At 38.2% G+C, this 22,867-nt stretch overlaps 1 protein-coding gene across 1 annotated transcript; it reads right to left on the minus strand.

The window, feature by feature from the left end:
• Positions 1–2,873: 2,873 nt before the first annotated feature.
• LOC110907979 lies at positions 2,874–12,600 on the minus strand. Its single transcript, XM_022153154.1, has 5 exons — positions 12,162–12,600; positions 11,539–12,041; positions 10,978–11,202; positions 10,612–10,842; positions 2,874–3,347 (listed from the first exon to the last, which is right to left on the minus strand). Exons 1-5 carry the CDS (start codon positions 12,598–12,600, stop codon positions 2,874–2,876), a joined length of 1,872 nt encoding a protein of 623 aa, XP_022008846.1.
• Between the last annotated feature and the right edge of the window lie 10,267 nt (positions 12,601–22,867).

Here is a 22,867-nt window from a genome sequence, read left to right on the forward strand (position 1 = left end):
CCATGCCTTGGCTTGTGTGAACTCACCTTGGTTTGCTAGGTATGCTAAGTATGTGCTCACAGTTTATCAATCAAGTCCTAGAGTACGTATGTGTACATGATCAGTTTATATCCAAATTGTTCACGTATAGGTATAATCACAGAAGTAATAAACATGTATTCAATATCGTACGAGTCATGCATATCACTTAACAGCAGTTAATCTATCTAGTTAACTTCTAACAGAGTTAAGTCAGGTTACTGTGCAAAGTATTCAAGTTGGCGAAACACGTATTGGCGAATCATATCTTGGCAAAACACATAGCGGCGAAACACATTCTGTTTCGCCAACCACCCTTGGCGAAACGCCCCAGCTGTTTCGTCAACTACCCCTTGGCGAAACACCCTATCTGTTTCGCCAACAATTCCGTTTCGTGAAACAGTTTGTTACGTCAATAATCAGTTACAGTTTTGCAGGAAACCCTAGTCGTTCTAGAACAGCCGTCAATCTCAACTATCAAACATACGGAACTCAATACGCATATATCATCATCATCATACAGAATCATTATAAAGAAATCATTCAATACCGCACATCATCACCAAGTTATACATGATCAGCAAGATATAATTATGTAAGCAGATTCATGACATTTAACATTTAACGTGTATTTAATCCACATTACATCCATAAGTTTTGCAACATCAAACCGACACTATAGACCATAAATCATGAACACGGTCATAATCTAGCATGATCCTTCATGGTTACAAACAAGAACAGTAATGGATGATATAGGCAAGCAATAACACATAGAAAAACACTAACCGTAATGAACAGGGAAGCAACTAGATCGATTCGGGGCTTCGGGTATGCAAGATCGCCATCACAGAGAAAGGGAGTTCTAGGGTTTCGGTAGTTTTGATAAAAGTGACGATTGAATAGAGAGTCTGGTATATATATAATTACGTAACGTGTTGGGCCCTTACTGGGCTTCGGCAAAACTGGGCTCGGTGAAACACATTCTGTTTCGTCGAGAATGGTTTGACGGATCAAGTTTCTGTTTCTTCGAGTTGTTATAGGCGAGACACACTTGTTTCGTTGTGGAGGTTATCTAGGACTTAACTAGTTCAAGTGTTTACTAACCGGTTCACACTATATCACTAACACATACGTTTTGTCATATAACACATAACGTATCCAACAATCATAATACGTTTCATTTTAACACCACGTATATAGTTACAAGCCAAACAAGTCAAACAACTAAACAGTCAAAGTCAACGTGCATATAATGCGAAACTGAAAGTCGGAAACTCGAGTTGTCACATAAAGTAGCTATATTAGCTAAGAATTCAAAGTACTTTACACCCTGCTCCCTTCTGATTGCATAAACTTTCAAGTCTTCCAAATATCCCCAAGATAGAATATCTCCCCAAGAAAGATCTTTGTTATGAGTGAAGTATTGAAGAGCCCTGAGAGTCTTTCTTTCTTTTGGCATATTCTTGAACCATCGTTTTCTTTCTTCAGCTGTTATCTCTCTAGGAACCGGTTCAGGAATATCTGCTGTAGCAACCCTTTCTTCAATCTTTCTTCTCAACTCATCTTCATTCTTTTCTTGAAACAACTCCGTGAAAGTAGGGAATGCAACATCTTCCCCTTCATAATGAAAATCAACTCTATCTTCCTCTGAATCCGACGCACTTTCAACAATCACGTCATCATAATGATCAGCTTCATGAGGATATCTAGGCTCGAAATCTTTTGCAGGTGAGTGAGGAATTTCGTCTTCAATATCAAATTTAAATTTTCCATCTTCTAAACCCAATTCCTCTAACATTTCAGCCCGCGTTCTTTTAACCTCTACCTCTCCTTGTTGTTTACCAGATAAGTAAATGACAGTAGGGTTAGAAAGAAGTACCTGATCAATAAGTTGTTTTCCAGACGACGATGCTTCATAATCAACTTCATCCTCCTGCTCATTTATTTCATTATTCATCAGCTCATCCACTCTTTCTTGAACATTTGGTTCACTGATTAATAAACCCGAAGCACCTTGATCATTGCCGTCATCGCCTTTGTCATCTTTATCAGACTTATCATCATCTTCCTTTTCCTCTTCTTCATTCTCCTCTTCATCATCTCCGAACAACTCTTTATCAGAATCTTCATCCACAATCTCACCACGAGCTATTCTTCCCTTTCTTTTTCGATCAAGAAACTTTAACAACTTTGCCACTTCTTTTGAATTGTATGGCACGGGGTAAGCATTGCCAACTAACACAAATTTGTCAGTTGTATACTCCAGCAATAGTACTCCCCTTGCTCTTCTTCTCCTTTGAATAATTTCAACTCTTCTAAGAATATTTTCAACAATTATTGGCTCAGAAGGCTCACCAACAATTACGAATTCAGGTTCATGAGGCTCTTCAACATCTACCATCTCCTGATCGTCTTCAACTGGTTCTACAACTTCAATCATTTCAACATCAGGCTGTGAAGACGAACCTCCAACATCTGGTTGACTTGAAGATGCATCAACTATCTCAACCTCTTCAACTATTCCTTTGTTCTTTAGGTTTGCTTCTTCAGCCATTTGACGTTCACGTTCCAATCTCCTTTCATTAGCTCTCATCACATCAATTTCGTCAAAAGCAGCATGAATGTTCATCTTTAAATGGCTTTCAACTACAGCAACCAGCATCTGAAGTTGTTGATCTTTCATTACTTTGTCAGCTTTCATAGCTTCCATCTCTAATTTCATTGTCTTCATCTCATTCGACGAAGCTTCACTCATCTCATTGAGAAGCTGATTTAATGTTTGATTTACATTCTCCAGATCCTTTATCTTGGCATTCAAAGAAGATATCTCTTGAGTTAACGAATCAAACACTTTAGAATTTCCCTCGACATTCCTTCATTTGGTTCATTCTTTTCTCCTTTTCAACCAATGCTGCAACTATTTTATTGTGAGCTTCAATCAAATCATTAATTTGACTTTTCAGCATATCACGTTCTTCCTCAACTTTTGCTTTCTCTTTCTCCAGTTCTTTAACTTTCTTCATCAGTTCTTTAACCGCCTGATCATTGAACATATCACTTTCACCTTCAGGCATATCTTCAGAGAAAATACCAGTAACCGGACCAATATTGTCAAAATCAAAGTTAAAATCTTCTACTTTCTGATGCGATGACTCTGGAATATCTTGTTGAGCAGGTTTTGGACTAGCAGCTCTGAAACCAGTGATCTCTACTTCATCATCTGTTTTCTCTTCGGTTACAACAACTGGAACTTCTTTTGTTTTCACCTCCGGTTCTTTTAGAACATCAACACTTGGTGATTTTTCTTTTTGAACATGTTGAGCTGCCTTAATACCTTAATCTCAGATCTATCAAGTTTTAACATGATTTTTCAAAAAATTGAACCGGTAAACTTAAAGATCTTTGTATTGCGATCAAAACCCTATAACTAGATTTCATCAAAACTTCCTAAATCTTCCTAAATCTAAGAAATGAAGTCCGACAGGTATGAACATGAAGAACACAAAAAAATTCAAAGATTTTGAAGTTAGAAATCATACCTTTGCCATTTGAGACGATGAATAAGCCAACAAATCAAATATATTGATGCAAAGAGAGATGAAGATCAAATGAAAAAAATGTAATCAGTGAGTCGGATGAGAGTGTTTTTGGTTCGATCGAAGTGCGAAAAAGAACAAATGAAGCATGAACTCCTATTTATAGTGTGTCAATGAACCGGCTAGGCAGTTCGATCGGCTGGTCAAGCCGATCGGCTGGCCTGTTCGATCCAAGGCACTTTGACTTTCAAACCGATTTGACTTTTTGACCTTTTTCACATTATCAGTGTTCAAGAAATCCACTTAAGTATCTAGGTCCAAGTTAATGACCCTAGGTACTTAATTTGTCGACCAAGTTCAACTTAATGACCTTGGTTGACTTGAAGCAAAAACAAACTGATATTTTAAACATTTTTCTGAAAATTTTACAAGTTTCAACTTAATGAACTTGCATTTTGACTTTTTATTTTCTTTGTTTGTATCAAGATTAGCTCCCAACTTGTTTTTCCGCTCAGAACAACTTCCTACAACCTGCATCAGACTGTGAATCTGAAGATCAAACCTCCGCTTTGGTTTGTCAAAATAAGCAGAAGTGCAAAATCTTTTTGAGTTTTTAATGCAGATTCTAAACTATAAAAGTATGACTGATACTGAAAGACAGAATGTAAAGAAAGAAATCTATATACAAACATATTTTTGATGAGCGTGTCAGGGAATCATATCAGCTTTTTGGACTAGTTACAAGTACCGTTAAGCTTCATTTCATATTCAGGATTAAACAATTCACCTCGATTGTCGATATACTGATCCATTTTAAGTTTTCTCACAGATTTCAATTTATTCAGGATATGATTTAGATGTCTTAAAACTTAACTCATTCGTGTGTCCCACCCTTTGAATATACTCCCGTATCAAGTTCCCAATATTCAGTCTTACATGTGAGTATACCACAGATGATATCTGTAAGGGGTTAAATGCGAGGGCCGTGAGAGCTCAGGTCGATACTTCCGTATACGCAGAGAGATGACGGCTTCGACTTTTCGGTGTGTCCCCTTTAGAGGATCTTTTGATTTCAACAGCAGCGACTATCAATTTTATTGTTTCATCAGCTTGCTGAGGGTGATGCTATGTTTCAAGCATTTTGCGGAAAGTATTATTCGGGGACTAGGTCAGAACTTCCATTCAGCAGAAGTCCCGGAATAATACCCCAGATATCACTGAGTATAAAGACCTAGTATCTTAGAATAAGGGACCTATCAAACGAGATTTCAGGGGTTACCTATATATCCAAATAGTGTTCCCCACAAAGTAAGTCTCGTTATGAATTTTTAAGTTTATATCCCAAACAAATCTATTGACTGTGTAAAAACCTATCGACACATCATTAGTGAGACTGTTTAAACCTTTTAAAACTTTGCAAATCTTTAGCATACCATAACAGTCTAGCTGATGTACTATCATTTTCCCTTTTTACACATGCTCTTTTTCATTTTTTATTTTTTATAGTTTTTGGATTTTGAAATTTTATCATGTTTTTTGCTTTTTGATTTTTTAATGTTTTTGGATTTCCAAAAAGTATATACAAGTATACCTATCTCCCCCTAAAGACCAAAACAGGTAAAAAATCGACAAACCATTGCAGATAGATTATCAACATCATCTACAGTGGTATCCTCATCAACGCCAACAATCCCATCCTTCACCGACAAAAGCATCATACCATTTAGTTTTAAAAGATATTTAAAACGTGATCTATCAAATGCTTTGGTATCTAAATCAGCTTTTTGCTCGTCAGTGTGGATTTTCTCAATTCGTATCAACTTTTTCTCGAAACAATCGCGAATAGAGTGATGACGAATTTCTATATGTTTGGTTTTACCGTGATGTACCGGATTTTTTGTTATATTTATTGCGGCCTCATTATCAACAAAAAGAGGAGTGATAAGAAACTGCAAACCATAATCGCGTATCTGTTGCTGTATCCACAGGATCTGAGAACAGCAACTGCTGGCAGAAATGTACTCTGCTTCACATGTGGATAGCGCCACAGACGTTTGTTTCTTATACTGCCAGGTGACCAAGCGAGGTCCAAAGAACTGGCATCCTGCAGTTGTTGATTTGGCATTGACTTTGCAGCATCTGAAATCCGAGTCGGAATACCCTTCGAGCATAAAATCGCCTTTTCTAGGATACCACAACCCCAATGATGGAGTTCCCTTCAGGTAGCGTAATATCCTTTTCACAATGATCAAGTGCGAAGCTCTCGGGTTAGATTGAAATCTTGCTGCGAGGCACGTCGGATACATAATGTCGGGTCTTGAAGCGGTTAGATACATCAAAGAACCAATCATGGAACGATAAAGTGTTTCGTCTGCCCTATCTCCGGCGAGATCTGGGTGAATCCCATGATTTGTTGCTAATGGGGTTTCCGCAGGAGTAGAACCTGACATTCCAAATTTATCTAGAATATCATGAACGTACTTCGTCTGGTGTATAAAAATTCCTTCAGGAAGTTGATCAACTTGGAGTCCAAAAAAGAATTTCATTTCCCCCATTGATGACATTTCGAACTTTTGCTTCATCACTTGTTCAAAGTCTTTGCACAACTCCTCGTTTGTTGACCCAAAAATTATGTCATCCACATAAATTTGTACTATCAGCAGGTGACCGTCGACTATCTTTGTGAAGAGGGTGGCATCTATAGTTCCCCGGATGAAGTGATTGGCTAGCAAATGCTGAGATAATGTCTCATACCAGGCTCTCGGGGCCTGGTGTAAGCCATATAACGCTTTATCCAAGAGATACACTTTATTCTTGTGGTGTGGATCGACAAAGCCCGGTGGCTGTCCCACATACACTTCCTCCTTCACTTTGCCATAGAGAAAGGCCGACTTCACATCAAGCTGGTAGACTTTAAAGTTTTTCCATGATGCAAATGCTAGGAAAATTCTGATTGCTTCTAGTCGTGCCACAGGAGCGTACACTTCAGTAAAGTCAATTCCCTCCTGTTGACTGAAGCCCTGAACAACAAGTCGAGCTTTGTTTCTGACCACTACTCCTCTGTCATCCCTCTTACACTTGAACACCCATTTGGTGTTGATTTTCCTGTGACCATCTTACACCAGTTTCCAAACACCTAATTTCTCAAACTGGTTCAGCTCTTCTTGCATCGCGTTGACCCAAGAATCTTCAGTAAGCACCTCTTTATACGTTCGAGGTTCAATCTGCGAGATAAAACAACATAGTGAAAATTCAGTTTGTAGAGGTGCTACCGATGAATAAAAACTAGTAAGCCCTTGGTCAATTTAATGTCTGGTGCGAACTCCTGATTGGAGCTCTCCGATGATCAGCTCCTCCGGATGATATGAAAGAGTTCTGGGCATTACTTCACTCGGAACATCTACATTGCCTTCCAGATTAGTGACATTTTTATTTGCACCTTCTTCACTGATAGGATCTGCTTGACCTAAGATGTGGATTTGCTCCCCCTCAGATTCAGAATCCCCATGATCAAAAGTTGGACCAATATTAGATGTTGTGTCATCATTTGTTGCCGTCTGATTCTCTGGAGTATCATCTTGTTCACCAGCATTACTAGGACCTGCTTCATCATCATTTGAAGTTTTCTGAGATTGCCTAGAATACTGTGCTGGAAATCTTTCTTCTGATGACTCATAGTTTCTAAGAATATCCAGCTCATCAAATAAGTCTTCTTCATCTTCAGGTTCTTTCATTACATCAAAGGAATCCCACAACGTGTCGTAATGGTAACGCCATGAATCTCCTGGGTTCTGAGGCGGCATCGTATTACCTTGACATTCAACATTTGCAGCTTCAATAATCCGCTTTTCACTTGGCACGAAGACACGACGCAAAGGACTTGCATATCCAACAAATATACCCTCAATGCATCTCGGACCAAATTTTCCAAAAGGTTCTATCACCATGCAGGGTGACCCGAACGGTTCAAGATACTTCAAGTTAGGCTTGCGGTTATTGATCAATTCAAAACATGTTTTGTTGAATTTCTTCACAGTGAGAACTCTGTTGAGAGTATAGCATGCGGCAGAAACAGCTTCAGCCCAAAAATTTATTGGAAGTTTTGAATCTGTGAGCATAGTTCTGGCTGTCTCGATTGGTGTCCGGTTTTTGCGTTCCGCTACTCCATTCTGCTGCGGAGTGTACGGAGCACTAAACTCATGCAGTATACCTCTTTCTTCACAAAATTCTTCCATCTTGTTGTTTTTGAATTCAGTACCATTATCACTTCTAATTCTTCTGATACGCCTCTGGTACAAATTCTCAATCTTTTTGAATAACGCCATCAGACTGTCAAACGTTTCATCCTTTGTCTTCAAGAAAGATACCCAAGAAAATCTAGAATAATCATCAGTGACGACCAAGCAATAGTAATCTCCTGTAATGCTTTTGACATTCACAGGACCAAATAAATCCATGTGAAGTCTTTCCAACGATCGTGAAACTGAATTGACTTGCTTTTTGGGGTGTGACTTTTTCTTCTGTTTACCTTTGATGCAACTTATACACTCCCCTTCTAGATGAAAACCTTTGATGTGAACTCCTGTAACCAGATCATTGTGCACCAAGTGATTCATTTTTCGAAGATGTATATGCCCCATCTTTCGGTGCCACAATCTTGACTCCTTCTCAGTTGCTCTTGACACAAAACAGTGAGCCTGACACGTTGTTGTCATTGCTATACTCATATCCAATACATACAGGTCGTTGACTCTTGGTGCCCTCATGATGACCCACTCCTCAGGAACATCAAATCCCGGTTTTAGAATCAAACATTCTTTGTCAGTGAAATGAGTGGTGTACTTTCTGTCACAGATCTGAGAAATACTTAGTAGGTTGTTCTCCAGCTCAGCAATATAATTGACTCTTTCAAACGTTACAATCCCATTGGATAACGTTCCTTCACCAATTATACGACCACCTTGATTGCCCGCGAATCCAACATATCCTCCATTTATATTCCTCACATCGTATAACAATGCAGTCTTCCCTGTCATATGTCTGGAAGCTCCACTATCCATGATCCATCTTGAAACAAGTTGTGGAAGATCCTGCATATAAACATCCATGATTAGAACATATCAATTTAGGATGCTGATACATGCTTCACGATTAAGGAAGCTCCGGCAATTCAAATTGTTTAGTCAAACATCGAGTCCACCCAGGCCTCATCAGCCTTAGGTGTAATTTTGACTCTCGCAATTTGAATTTTGAAATTTTCAGCCTTGGGAGGTGGAAAATTTGCATCATAATCAACCGTAATTGATTCTTCAGACATTTTCACCTCAGAAGTTGAAATTTTCTTCTCACTTTTTGGTTTCCAAACTTGTTGAGATAATTCAACCTTTTTCTTTTCAGGAACACTCATCTTTACCGATGTGGTAGAAGATGATTGTTTTTCCATTTCAGAAACCTTTGATTTTGAACCACTTGCTCTCATTTTAGCAACTTTCGGCTTCCATGTTTGTTGAGTTGTTACGACCCGTTTGTAAAATTTATCATTTTGAATTTACACCTTTTTTACGGGTTCAGTTTTGGCTTTGGTGTTGTCATTTTTCAAACTCTTTTTCTCAACAATCAATGGAACCTTTTCTTTCTCATCATTTTTCTTCTTTTGAATTTCAACAACATCAGTCTTAGACTTCAAGTTGGTACACTTTCGTGCAATATGTCCAACTTGATTGCATCTGAAACATGTTCGGGTGTCAACAACCCGACTAGTGCCTTCAGACTGAGGTTGTGAGGCTTTTTCCTCAAAGAATTCTTTGTTTGATTTTGAAAAAATTTCAGGTTCTTCATTTGAAAATGAACTCGAACTGGTCACAAACACTTTCTTTTCAATAAACTTCTTGTTTTGAACATTTTTCTTCTGATAAGACTTACCCCCCTGATATCCACCCGACCAATTGTTTCGATTGTTATTAGAAAAACGTGGAGGAATAACGGGTTTCTTATAGTAAGCTTTATCTTTTTCAAAATTCATTTGTCTTTTTGTTTGGTTCAAACTCTTCACTTCTGTCAACTTAACTTCGATCAATTTGTAAACATTTTTCAATTTGTTGACATTTACATTCTCAATCGGAAACTCAGTATCCGAAAACAACTTATCTGAACCCAACATCTTGTACATGACAAGATTTGGTTCTTCATTTAAGTTGTTCTTGGATTTTTGTTTCGGAATGTATTTATCCAAGAAACAACCATCATCTTCATTTGAATCAGACTCTAAGACACTTTCTGCCATGCTTTTGACAATATCAGTCTGAACACTGTCATCAGATGATGATGATGAGAATGTAACATCAATCGACTCTGGAAGTTTTATTTCATCTGAATTTTCATCATCATTAACCAGTCCGGACTTTTTCTTTGAGAAATTGTTTAAAACAGGTGGTGGGACTTGATGATATCCCACTCCAGTTCCGTCCGAAAATACATCTTCACCAGCTTTGTTTTTCCCGATGGATTTGGGAACAATGTGCTGCAGAACAAAGCTTGCGGAGTTGTAACTGGTTAATTTTAATTGGATGCGTTCGTTTTCGATTTTCGCTTCTTTAAATTGAAGCTTTAGATTAGCAATTTCATCCAATTGTTTGTTTATTAACTCCTCTTTCACCCTTAACACACCTGACAGTTGAACATTTTCTTTTGTTGTTTTCCCATTTCGATCATCCGAATCTTTAACCGTTCGCTTAAGCTTCTCAATATTTTCAGTGATGTGACGATTTTCAAGAATGAATTTTTCATTTTCTTTCTTAGTTCTTTCTATGTCACTTTTATCACTTTCAATTTTTTCAATTAACTCTTTTGCATGATCGTTTGAAGCTTTTAGCAATTTATCCCCGTTTAAGATTTGGTTTTCAACCTCTCTGACTCTTTTTGTCAGATCTTCAACCTTTTTGTTGTTGAGATAAGCAACAGTACTACAATCTTTGCAATTTTTCATGCAATTCTTGCACTCACTTTCGCTTTTGTCTTTCTTACCTGACACTACATTCATGTTTATCTGACTGACCTTGGCGTTTGACTCAGTTCCAAAACTAGAATCTACCTCCAGTTCTTTTGCAGCTAGAACTTTGTCTGCCATCTTCATCAGATTTTCGGCTGTGAGCTCATGTGATGTATCTATCACCCCATCATCGATCTTCTTTTCTGCCGACTTCACCTTTTCTTCTTTTTCTTCCACTTTCTTTTCACCTTCACCCCACAATTCTCTTTTTCTAGCTTCCTCTTCTTCAGCATATTGCTGAATGATTGCATCAACACTGAGTGAATTTGGATCGATTGCGATATTACCTTGAGGATCAAGATAACATTCTCTGTCTGGATCCCACCTTTTAGCCCTTTTTGCTTCTTTATAAATGGTATAAATTCTGCTTACTTTTGTTTGGGCTTTCATTCTTCTGTTCACAAACTTTTCTTCTTCTGTTCTTGTATCTTTGAACGGAACAGTCTTTCCTGCTGCGAATGCGTAACCAACCACATCTTCTTCAGGCAATATCTCACTCCAGTCGTATCCCTCATCATCATGAATGACTGTTAGAGCTCTTGACTTTTCCTTATCTTTTTCTTCAATCTGCTTCAGCCTTGGAGGTTCCGATTTGTTCTGATGATAAATGGCTTTCTTATAGTAATCTTCTCGGAACGGATTAGCAGACTCATCAGCATACTCGTTTCTGCACTCTCATTTAAAGTGACCTTTTTGTTTGCATTTGAAACATGTCACTTTAGACTTATCGAAACCCAATTTGGTAGATGGACCACCAATTGTTTTCCTGCCAGTTATTTCCATGAAGCGTTGTGCTCGACGAACAGCACTAGCCATAGCCCAACGAATATCAATTAGCTCCATTTCTTCAGGATCTATTTGATTGTAGTCTTCCTTCGTCAGGTTGGTGTTACCTATTTTCCCAGCAACTAACCCCTCATATGACTCCAATACAGATGCTAAGAAAATCATCTGTTGTTTCGCCGACTCCTCACTAAAATTCTGACCATTTTTCAAGTCAACTGCAATGTTACATTGAAAGACATTCTTTGGTGCTGATTGCTGTTGGTTTGAGGTGCTTGAAGATGGTCCTTGACTTGGATTGTTGGAAGAAATTCCTCCATGAAAACCACTGTGTGATGTTTCTTGAGTCATTGGTTGTGAACTTTCTGCAGTGAAGGCTGTTTTCAGAGATCCTGTCTTTTGCATCAAGCTTTTTGGATAATAAAGTTCCACATTTTGTTGATATAACGAGTGATTGACTTTATGTGTTTTCCTTATTTCGAGCTCATGACTCTCCAGTTTCTCTATCAGCAAATCAACTGTTAGAACACTTGGCTGGATTGTATTTTTGATCATCATTGCGAAGTATTGCCAATCCATTTCATCTGGCAAAGAATCAAATAACTTGTCCACAAGCTCTTCTTGAGTAAACACAATCCCATGTCTGGCCAACTCTAGCTTTAGATGCCCGAAACGTTCAATCATTTTTGGAACAGACTCATTTTTAAGACATCCGAACAGATCAAATTCCTTTTTTAGCAGTTTCTTTTTGTTTTTAATGATTTCTGTAGTACCGATACATTTCTTTTGTAATTTATCCCAAAGATCCTTTGCATTTGAATAATCAATCAGTGAGATAATATCTTCTCTCACTGATTGGTTAATCAAAGCTAGACATTTTTGTTCGGCCACAAAATATTCAATCTCTTCACTTTCTGACATGTTCTCAAAGTCTTCTCTTCCATTGTTAAAACCGTTTTTTAAGCTTTTCCAACTGGGGTACGCGAAGGCTTTCAACCATTCCTCGAATCGTTTTGCCCACCGGTTATAATCTTCAATTGCTAACAGCTTTGATGGCTTATTATAGGTTCCATAAGCGCTTTCCACACTAAGTGCTTCCGTCAACGTCTTTCTCGTACTTGGAGTATTCTCATTTGTTCGGTTTGTTGAATCATCTCCACCATTTCCAGCAAACGCATACATTTCACTGAATGGGTTCATGAATTCTTCCATTGTTAAGTACCTGAGATGTTTATCAAACACGTAGAAAAATTTTGGATTTTAAAGTTGTAAACACAAGGACACTTGGATCGAATGGCTCGTTCGATCGATTAGCACACCCACAATCGGCTGGCTCGTTCGATCGAGTGACTCGTTCGATCGGCTGACAAACACAACTATGTAATAAGTACACAATTACTGTCCGATCGAGTGGCGTATTCGATCGGCTAGCAATATGATGTCAGCAACAATATCAAATGTCAACAATGCTGTCCGATCGAATTGCTCGTTCGATCGGCTAACACTGATGATGTCAGCAACACTTGAAAATATCTGAACGGTTATGCAACTGGAATGATGACGTCAGCAAGTACATGAATCGGCTAGGTCGTTCGACCGGCTGACATCAGCAAACATGAACAGTTTTCCATAGATTTTGATCAATTTGAACAAGTTTTAGATTGAATCTGATTGTGAAACTTTGTAGGATTGTAATTCTAATGATTGCGATTCGATTGATAGCAAATTTGTCAATTTTTAACCGTAAAATCTCACTGAATTTTAAGTTTTTCCGGTTTTATGATGTAAAAGTGAAAAGTAAAGCTAGAACTTAGAAGAATATAGAAGAATCGGTCAAATTTCCGGCGAAATTTGAGTCGGAATGATAGAAATAACAAATTTCCGGTGAAATTTGTTTCTGACACAGTAAACACGACTTGAATTCCGGTGAATTCGTCTCTAAATCAACAAGAACGGCTTGAATTCCGGTGAATTCGTCTCTGTAGGTCTCGATTCAGCTTCCTAATGCTCTGATACCACTTGTTGGTCCCTCGGATGGGATCTTCTTGTTTGTAAACGTAGTTGAATCGTAAAGTGATCAATGCGCGGAATTCATGTAATCACATAGCAGATATACAAAGACAACATTCTACTTTGAATCACCGTCTGATATTCTATTGAATGATGTGAAAATGTACAGGAACCAGAAAGAACTCAGACATACAAAAAGTAGGTTGAAAGTGAAAGTGTCAAAAGGTTCTAAATAAACTGACCTACCAGCTATTTATAGGCAAGGACAGAATAAGAGAGTGCTGGCCGATCGGCTGGACTAGCCGATCGGCTGACAATGCTAACCGATCGAGTAGCCTGCTCGATCAGCCGGGCTGTCCGATCGGCTGGGCTAGCCGATCGGCTGGCAGCATAAGCACTAAACAAAACTTCACCGTATTCTGTCCTACTTTACATACAAACATACAAAATACATACACAACTATACAAAATATGACTACATGTTGACGGAAGCTACAGACGTTATTGCACTAACAGCACTCTTCCTTCACAGGCTTCAGGCTCATTTCCTGACTCTAACTTCCATCTTCCCTTTGACTGTTGATCCAGACTCCCCCTTTCATTGACTCCTCCTCACAATATGCTAGAATCTGAGATATCTGGTTCAAGCTTTGACAATTAGCTTCCGTTGAGAATAATGAAGTCCAAACCTGTTTAACCTGCACATTCTCTACCTCAACATAAGTTTCACAAATTTATAACAATTGAATTTAGTAAACTTACTGGTAGACATCATTTTCAACAAACACATTAGTTACATCAAGTTCAAATGAATGACCTTGATTAACAAAACACACAACCTTTCAAAACATTTGTATATGACATTCAAAGTTTTCAACATATTCTCCCAATCCTGTTCATCATGTTTAGCACTCGAATTTTGAATATCAGCTCTTCAATATCAGTTGTCGAAAATCTTTTTGACTTTTCAAAATTTTATGCTAAAACACTCCGAAAATCTTTTTGGATTTTTGTTTTTGAATGAAATGCAGTAAACAAATATATACAGATAATATTTTTGTGAGTTTGTGTAAGAGGATCATATCAGTTCATGAGACAAATCACTAGCACCGTTAAGCTTTAATCATATTAAGTTCTAAACGATTCACGTAGATTGACGATATAGTTGTCCTCTTAAATTTTCACACAATTTTCAATCTATTCAGGATACGATTTAGATGTTTTAGGAACTTAACTCATTCATGTGTCCCACCTCTTGAATATACTCCCGTATCCAGAATCTCAATATTCAGTCGTACAGGTGAGTATACTACAATGATATCTGTACATAAATTAGGTATGCGAGGCCGAGGGATCTCAGGTCGATACTTCCGTATACGCAGAGAGATATCAGCTTTGACTTTTTAGTATGTCCTCTTTAGAGGATCTTTTTTACAACAGCAGCGACTATCAATTTTATTGTTTCATCTGCATGCTGAGGGTTTATGCTGTGTTTCAAGCATTTTGGTGAACGTATTATCCAAGGACTAGATCAGAACTTCCGTTCAGCAGAAGTCCCGGAATAATACCCCAGACATAATTGAGTATAAAAACCTAGAATTATCAGAATACGAAACCTTTCAAACGAGATTTCAGGGGTTACCTATATATCCAAGTAGTGTTCCCCACGAATTTCGCAAGTTTGAAATTTTAGGTTTATATCCCGAATAAATCTACTAAATATGCGAAAACCTATCGACACATCATTAGTGAGACCGTTTATCATATTTGGCATTTCATTTCTTTAGCGTGCTGTGATAGTCCACTGATGTACTATCATTTCCTCTTTTCTCAACAAAACTCATTTTTGCTTTTTCAATGTTTTTGGTATTTTCAATTTTTCTAATTTTTTTTTTAAATTTTTTCTCCCCCTAAAATCAAAATATGTTTCAATTTTGATTTTCAATGAAAATTTGTAAACAAACTGTACAAATAAAATGACAAACTGATATCAAATCACTTCAATTCGCCATTCATTTGGCATAAACAATCAGAACTCCCCCTGACAACAAACTATTTTCCCATTTAGATTTCAAAACACTTAAGTTTGTTTTAATCAAAATGTTTTTTTCCGGAAAATCAGTTTTGTGTGTCATTTCACAAATTCGGGGTTTCATCACATTGTTCTTCTTTAATCACTTAACAAATTTTACAATATTAGTTTTAAATCTCAAACATCACTTGTAGAAAATTAAGTACAACTTAATGTCCCTGATTTACCACATGTAAGTCGAAAAATCACCAAAGTGAAATTTCTCAAGAAATATGCCGATTCATGTTCCACGCTTACCAACCTGGGAACTCCGGCAAGTCAGGGTTTTTCATTTAAACAAATTCACCTAAGCCTGACCAGCCTTGAGTGTTTTTGACAATTTTACCTCAAAACTTGGCTCTTCTGGTTTTGACGAACCAGAATCATTGCCTGAATGTGGCTTGTCTGACTTTGACCTGTCAGATTCATCGCCAACACATGGCTCCTTTGTTTCCGAAGAAACGAATTCCTTGCCAGAAACTTTTTCTTTCTTTTTTAACCTGTCTGTCCTCAGATTTGTATCTGATGAACTCAGTTTGCTTGATTTGTCAGTCTTTGATGAGTAAACTGGATTATCAGAAATCTTTTCTGATTTTCTTGTTGTATCCGAGGACAAAATCCTTTCCAGATACTCTCTGGCCTTCTTCCTCTTCTTTCGCAGTCTGTCTTTTTGCCCCAGAGAAAGCTTTACTTTTGTTTCATGAACTTTAGGTTCTTGAACCTTCTGTTCTTTGGGCTTGACGTTGACTGGTTTCTTTGCCATTTTCTGAGATTCATCCTTCGATCTTCTCATCGATCTCCTTGGGCAATCTCTTCCAATATGGCATCTGATTTGACATTCATAACACCTTCTCATTTCAAATCTCTGGCTTTGGCAGTTAACAGCAATGTGTCCTTGATAGCCACAAGAATAACACACTCTGTTATCATACCTCTTCTCTTTTTCATATCGTATACCATTTTCATACCACACACTTAGATCATAGCATTGAGTTGCCTTGTGGTAGTCATTTCTCTTCTTGTATCCTTGATTTGGCATTTGAGCACTGTGGTCAGACCTGCACCACTAATTACCAACTATTTTTGAGTTTTGATTTTTAAGTCTTTGTGATTTTTTATTGTGATTGGATGATTGATCTGATGAGCTTTTATTTTCTTTTTGAAATTTTTTCGATTTATTATCTTTTTATTTCTGTTCCACATTCTTCTTTATAGGTTTTTGCGTTGAGCATTCACCTTTCTCAGTAGAATGTAAAACAGTATTTTTAAACATTTCATTTAATTTCAAAAATGTTTTTCTTTTTTCTTCCTTTTCTTTTTCATCATCAGATTTGTCATCACAATCTTCAATTTTGACTTTGTCAAAAATTGTGACATTGTCACTTATTGGAACAGAATTGATCGGTTTTGGACAGGGAAAATTCAAACTATCTGATGCAGTCACAAAACCTTTCAATTTCTTTTCAAGTTCATCAATCTTGTTTCTTGAATTCTCAGCTTCTTTTTCAAGCTGAGAGATTCTTTCAAGATAGAACTTGATAGAATTTTCATTTTCAATTTTAAGATTTTCAAGAACAGATTTTTCATTTTCCAAAACTTTTAACTGTTCTTGAAATCTTGTTTCATTTTCTTTCAGATTTTTGTTTTCCAGTTTTATCCAGAAATCTTCATCTTCTGAAGATTTTCTTTTGCTTTCAAAACCTTTTTCATTTTCTTTCAAAATTTTGTTTTCTGATGTCAAACTGTTTAAATCATTTAATAGTTTATCATTCTCAGATTTCAGCTTTTCACAGTTCAAGCGTAACTCCAGAATCTGTTCAACATCAGCTTTCTTCTCGATCTTCAAAGTTTTGTTTTCCAATGTCAAACTCTCTACATCCTTCAGAAGTTTGACATTGTCTGTTTTCTTATTTTTCGCATTTCGAACATTTTCCATTCATCTTTCCACCTTCAGGTTCTTTCCTTGTTTCCATCTTGTATGTACCTGCACAAAAAATTTTAACAAAATCAAGAGGATTCGAACTTTCATCAATATAACAACCCCTCTTAATATCGTATCTGATATTATTTTTTGCTGCAAGACACACATTGATTCGTTTTCTCATGATTACATTCAAATCTATCTTTCCTGATTCTTCTTTTATTTCATCCAATAATTTCCTTTTATTTGAATTTTCATCAGACCTATGATTTGTTATTGTATTGATGAAACTTCTTAAATCAAAGCATGATAAACTAGAATCCCGTTTCAGTCCATTCACGAATTTATCCCATTCCAAAGGTAAAGCATCAACAAATTTCAAAATTCTTTCATCATTTGAATGATATATCATATGTTTTTCTAACTTGATGATTAACTCATAAAACCTTTCTTTCAACATCTCCATCGATTCATTCTTCATATAAAAGAAATTTTCGAATCTTTTAACATAAACATCCTTATCATATCTCATCTCATACCAAGATTCCTTAGTCCAGTTATTTAAACTTTCAAGATTCTTGTTTTCTTGTTCATCAAACATTTTTGCCAAGTTTTGTACAATCAAACAAGATCACTTAAAAGAAACTATCAGTGTCCGAATAAGTGGAACTAAAAGTGTTCAAATAAGCGGACCAGATTATGTCCGGATAAGCGAACCAGGTTCGAGCGGATCTACAGGGCTCGTTCGAGCGGACCTACTTTGTTCGTTCGAGCGGACCTACTTTGTTCGTTCGAGCGGACCTACTTTGTTCATTCGAGCGGACCTACTTTGTTCGTTCGAGCGGACCTAGCACTTTCGAGCGGAACTACTCAGTTCGGATAAGCGGAAATAGGCAGTTTCGAGCGAACCTCATGAGCGAAAGTGTCGTAAAAGCGAACCTAATGGTTAATTTCGAGCGAATCTAGCAATGTCCGTAAAAGCGGACCTATGTTTTTACCCAATTTTAACAATTTTTAAGCCGAGTTTTAACCTGAAACTTTCTAGGGTTTGTTAATTGTATGTTTCACATGTTATACTCAATTTTCAGGCCATTTCAACCGTAGGAACCACTTTAAATCGAAAAAGTATGAGAGAAAGTAAGTAGAAATCAGAAAAATCGGTAGAATCAAGCTGTAGTAGTATGAACTCCTCGTCCTGAGCTTTGATACCACTTGTTGGACCGTGTTCCGACCCTGAATAGTCAGTAGAGAACGTTCATCCTCACGTACGAAGGCGGAATCAACGTAAATGAAGTTACAACCGCTAATCCTTTCTAATTTCTTCTCTCTTATTGCTTTCTGATTACAATTTGACAGAGTTTCGTTCCACAAGAAATGATCTAGGTTTGCTTCAACGTACAACTAATCAAGCTATATATAGTGTTGTGTGGTTCGCTTATACGGACTGCCACATAAGCGAACCTATCTTGACAAACAAGCGAACCATCTTAATGACATATGAGCGGACATGCTTGACGTACCTATAAGCGAACCTATGTCTAACTTATGTTCATACAAGCGGACCTATCAACATAATTCATGATTTTGTCTTTCAAGAACCTATGTTGACCTATCTTGACCTAAGACCTAATGCAGACGAAGTCAACAGACATTCCATGCACTAACAGTATCAACAAGGAATCTCGGCATGGTAACAAAAATAAACCATGAATGTAACTTGAAATAAAAGAAGTTTCAAGAGAGTGTGTTGACTTGATAGCAAAAGAGCTAACAATTACAATAATGTAGGTCATTTGAATCACAAACCAGTAATTAGATTTAGCAACATAATATTCGAACTTCAATGAAGCGTTTATTCGAAACGAAACCTCATGCGTAGCAAATGGTGCATGTGTGACTTATAATTTTTCGAGTACTGAAACAATTAGTATCTGTTAAAATGAAGATATGACCAAGTATTCAAAGCAAATATGCGTTCGCTCTCAGCGAAGAAAATCGACGCGATGCAACTACCGTAAAGGGGAGTAGAGATGCAAACATCTACTCGCTAGAAGCAAAAGTGAGGATTTCAACAAAAGAAATTTAAGTACATCCTGTTTGGCCAACTGAATTGGTATATACGTCGGATATTGGTGTTTGATTGAGTTAACAGATGTGGTTCCTAAGTATAAGCCCTTACGAGTTTTGACCTAGGTTCCAAAAGTTCTATGTACATGTCTGTTAAATTCTCAAAGTTTCGTATTCTGTGTAACACTGTCTTGTGCATCGTATAGGAAACACTATTTTGCATGTTTAAAAACAAGTCATTGTCCCACAATTTCCCCGGTATCCTTTATTCCTGAATTCAGTCGTGTAATAGTAGTTGGATCCTCACAGTTAGTTAAGTAAGAAGTTCGTTAATCCTTAGCAAGAGTTACCGACTCTTGTTGGTTAGCTCGTTCGGCTCTTTGTAGTTGGTGCTCATTTGAAAATCATCGTCCTTCTTCTTAATGAGTAGAATTGGGGTTGGGGTTACCCAAAATGGAATTTTGGTCTGTTATCTTCCTTCTCTATCAACTTCTGAGGTTACACTGCCAGTCCTTGCATCTCCGAAGCTGTAAGTCGCTAAGGTGCATCGACTACAGGCGCGATGCCTGTAATCAAATTGATGCGAAATTCGACTAGTTGTTGAGGAGATAATTCTGGTAAGTCTTCGGGGAAGACTTTAGGATATTTCCTTATTGCAGGGGTATCTTTGAGTTTTGGTCCTTTGACTCCCTTGTCCACGACATGAGTCATGGAAACAACACATCCTATTCGCAACAACTTTTGTGCCTTCAAGCAATTAGTAATTTGTAGAGGCGTATCCTGCTTCATGAGTCGTGATTGCTTTTTCGTTCGGCATCGGGATGCGGATATCAATCTCCTCTTGATCACTTGACAACCAATCCATCCAATTACCTTGTCGAAGCTTCCCAATTCATCTGGCAGTAGATTAAGCGTAAACTCACGTTCTCCGGGTTCTATCTTGTCGTTTTCAATTACTTCGTTGGCCTCCGCTAGCTTCCCATTAGCTAGTTCTTTCGAGTGCGGATTATCTAATTTACTTGCTATTCGACCATGTATACTCTCAAACTCTAGAGATGCGTACCTAATATTTGCAACAGTATCTGGCAACACAGATGCATAACGTTGAGTAATATGGAACGTACCGATATCCACGCTTGAATTCCTGGCGTGTCTCCCTAGCTCCGGTGTTGAGCTTTTATCCTTGTGCCTGATTCTTCTTAGGGCAGTATTTTCTGAAATGCCTCTTGCTCCCACAGTTAAGACACCCTTGAGCACATTTCTGTTTGCCACTCGTCCTGCCTTTGTCATTGTCGTTGTTTTCTACGTGATTCTCGCTGCCATCTTGGCCTCCATTTCTACGTTCAGTGTCTTGTTTACAAGTTTCCCTAGGATGCCCTCTCTTGCCACATTTATCACATTTTCCATATTTACATCGCCAGACATGATAGCGTAGACAATTGTCGCACTTAGGTAGGATACCCATGTAGTCTTTTCCCTTTTTGGCCTTCTTCTTGCTACTCGCCCGAGTAACCATCTTGAAATTTGCGAGCTTTCTCTTGTTATCCCCAGATGACTCTACAAGAGTCTCCTTTTTCTCGTCCGTAGTGGAAAATTTTCCTAGTCTAACTGCTTCTTTAGTGAGCGCTACGCTTGTGTTGATAGCCTCGGTGATCGTTGAAGGTTTAGATGTTGTTACCAGGCTTAGAATCTGAGGTGCCAATCCCCCTATGAAAAGTTCAATTCTCTTAAACTCTGGTCCCACCAGGAGCGTAGCAACTTGTGATAAAACTTTAAATCTCTACACATACTCAGCTATCTTTGGTCCTTCCATTTTCAAGTTCCACATTTCAGTTTCCAACTTCTGGTCTTCTGCCCTCGAACAATATCTCTTACGTATAAGTTCTTTCAGTTCGTCCCATGTCAAAGCATATGCAGCGGTCTCGCCCATTGTCTGAACATGAAGGTTCCACCATGACAGAGCCCTATCTACGAATAGTCCAGCTATGTACGTGACTTGATGTTCTGGGGCACATTTGCTCAATCGTAGTACGGAATCCGTCTTCTCAACCCGGCGTACGAAGGCTAAGGCACCCCCGGTGCCGTCGAATTTTCGAGGTTTGTGGTCTAAGAACTGCTTGTAGGTGCAGCCTTCGCTGTGTTCGGATCGGAGGGCCTCGAGCTGTGCAATGGCCTGTGAGATGCGCTCTTGTAGTTATGCCGTTGTTGTTGGCGGAGGGTTGTTGATAGTGACATTCCTTTGTATCGACATATTCTAAGAAGAAGATTGGTTAGGCCAGGTCTTATTTGTTCAGGAGTGCATTTAGTTGTTTAGTGGTCATATGTACATACACATAACAGATCATTATACCAACTAATCAAGTAGTAGCATAATCATAGCACAACCAAGTAATTTGGGAATTGTGTTTAATGAGAGCATAGTAAGCAAGAACGTAGCATTATAATTACAGTACACATTTATGGATCAACAATCGTGCTTAACGAAGACTTAGCGTCTGAGCTTTCGTTAGTCATTGGCCACCAAGTATTGTCGCATGTTTTATGATGATTGGTCTCTCATTATTCTCCGACCACAATTGTATCGTCTTTCAAAATGTATCACATCAAGAGGGACACAGGGTCACCCTACCCTTGTCCTATAAGTATATCAGTGTATCAAAATCACATAGTCTGAAGTGGTCTTTAAAAGTCTCCACAATCCCGGCTTATCATTAGTGTCTTTACCCAAATGTAATGCAATCCGCATAATCCAGAAACCACTATACCGGTGTCTGAGGTGGAGGAGGAAAGAAAAGTAAACTGTTAACATGCGTGAATTCCTCCGCGAGCTTGCATATACGTCGAAGTAATTAACTGATTTGTCGCTCGACAGTAAAGAAACGAGCATCAAAAACCTGGGAAAGGCGTAATAGCAACAGGTGAGAGTGCAAAAGGAATCTTTGATAAATGTGGAGGATCAAAGTATACTGGCAATATACAGGGTGGAGGACGTGGTGTCAGCTCAAGCTCCAAAAGTCAGCGACTCGTATCTTCAACTGTAGCTGATGTTACAGGAGCACTCATCCCGTGTGTAGCCTCCATAATGTGAGGGATGGTAAAGGTCTAAAATCAACATAGTGTATTATAGGAATCATCGAAATGGCTCGTCCAGCGATGTAGAGGTGAATGTAGAAAATGGTGCGGCCTGTGAGGTCGTAGAAAATGCTGCAACAACAATAGGGATCGTTACGCGGGTGCCGGCCTGGAGTACCCTTTCGGGGTGCGGGTAAGTCCTAAGAGAAAGCGGTAGGCATGCCAGTGCAATGGACGTCGGTCTCCATAGGAGGGAAGGAGCAACATTAGCGGTTGCGGGTGCAAAAACAAACGTCTCAACCAATGAGAAGGTCGTTAGGTGCAGGTACTGGGTCAGA

This window comes from Helianthus annuus, chromosome 8 (assembly GCF_002127325.2).
Source record: "Helianthus annuus cultivar XRQ/B chromosome 8, HanXRQr2.0-SUNRISE, whole genome shotgun sequence".
Taxonomy (NCBI): Eukaryota; Viridiplantae; Streptophyta; class Magnoliopsida; order Asterales; family Asteraceae; genus Helianthus; species Helianthus annuus.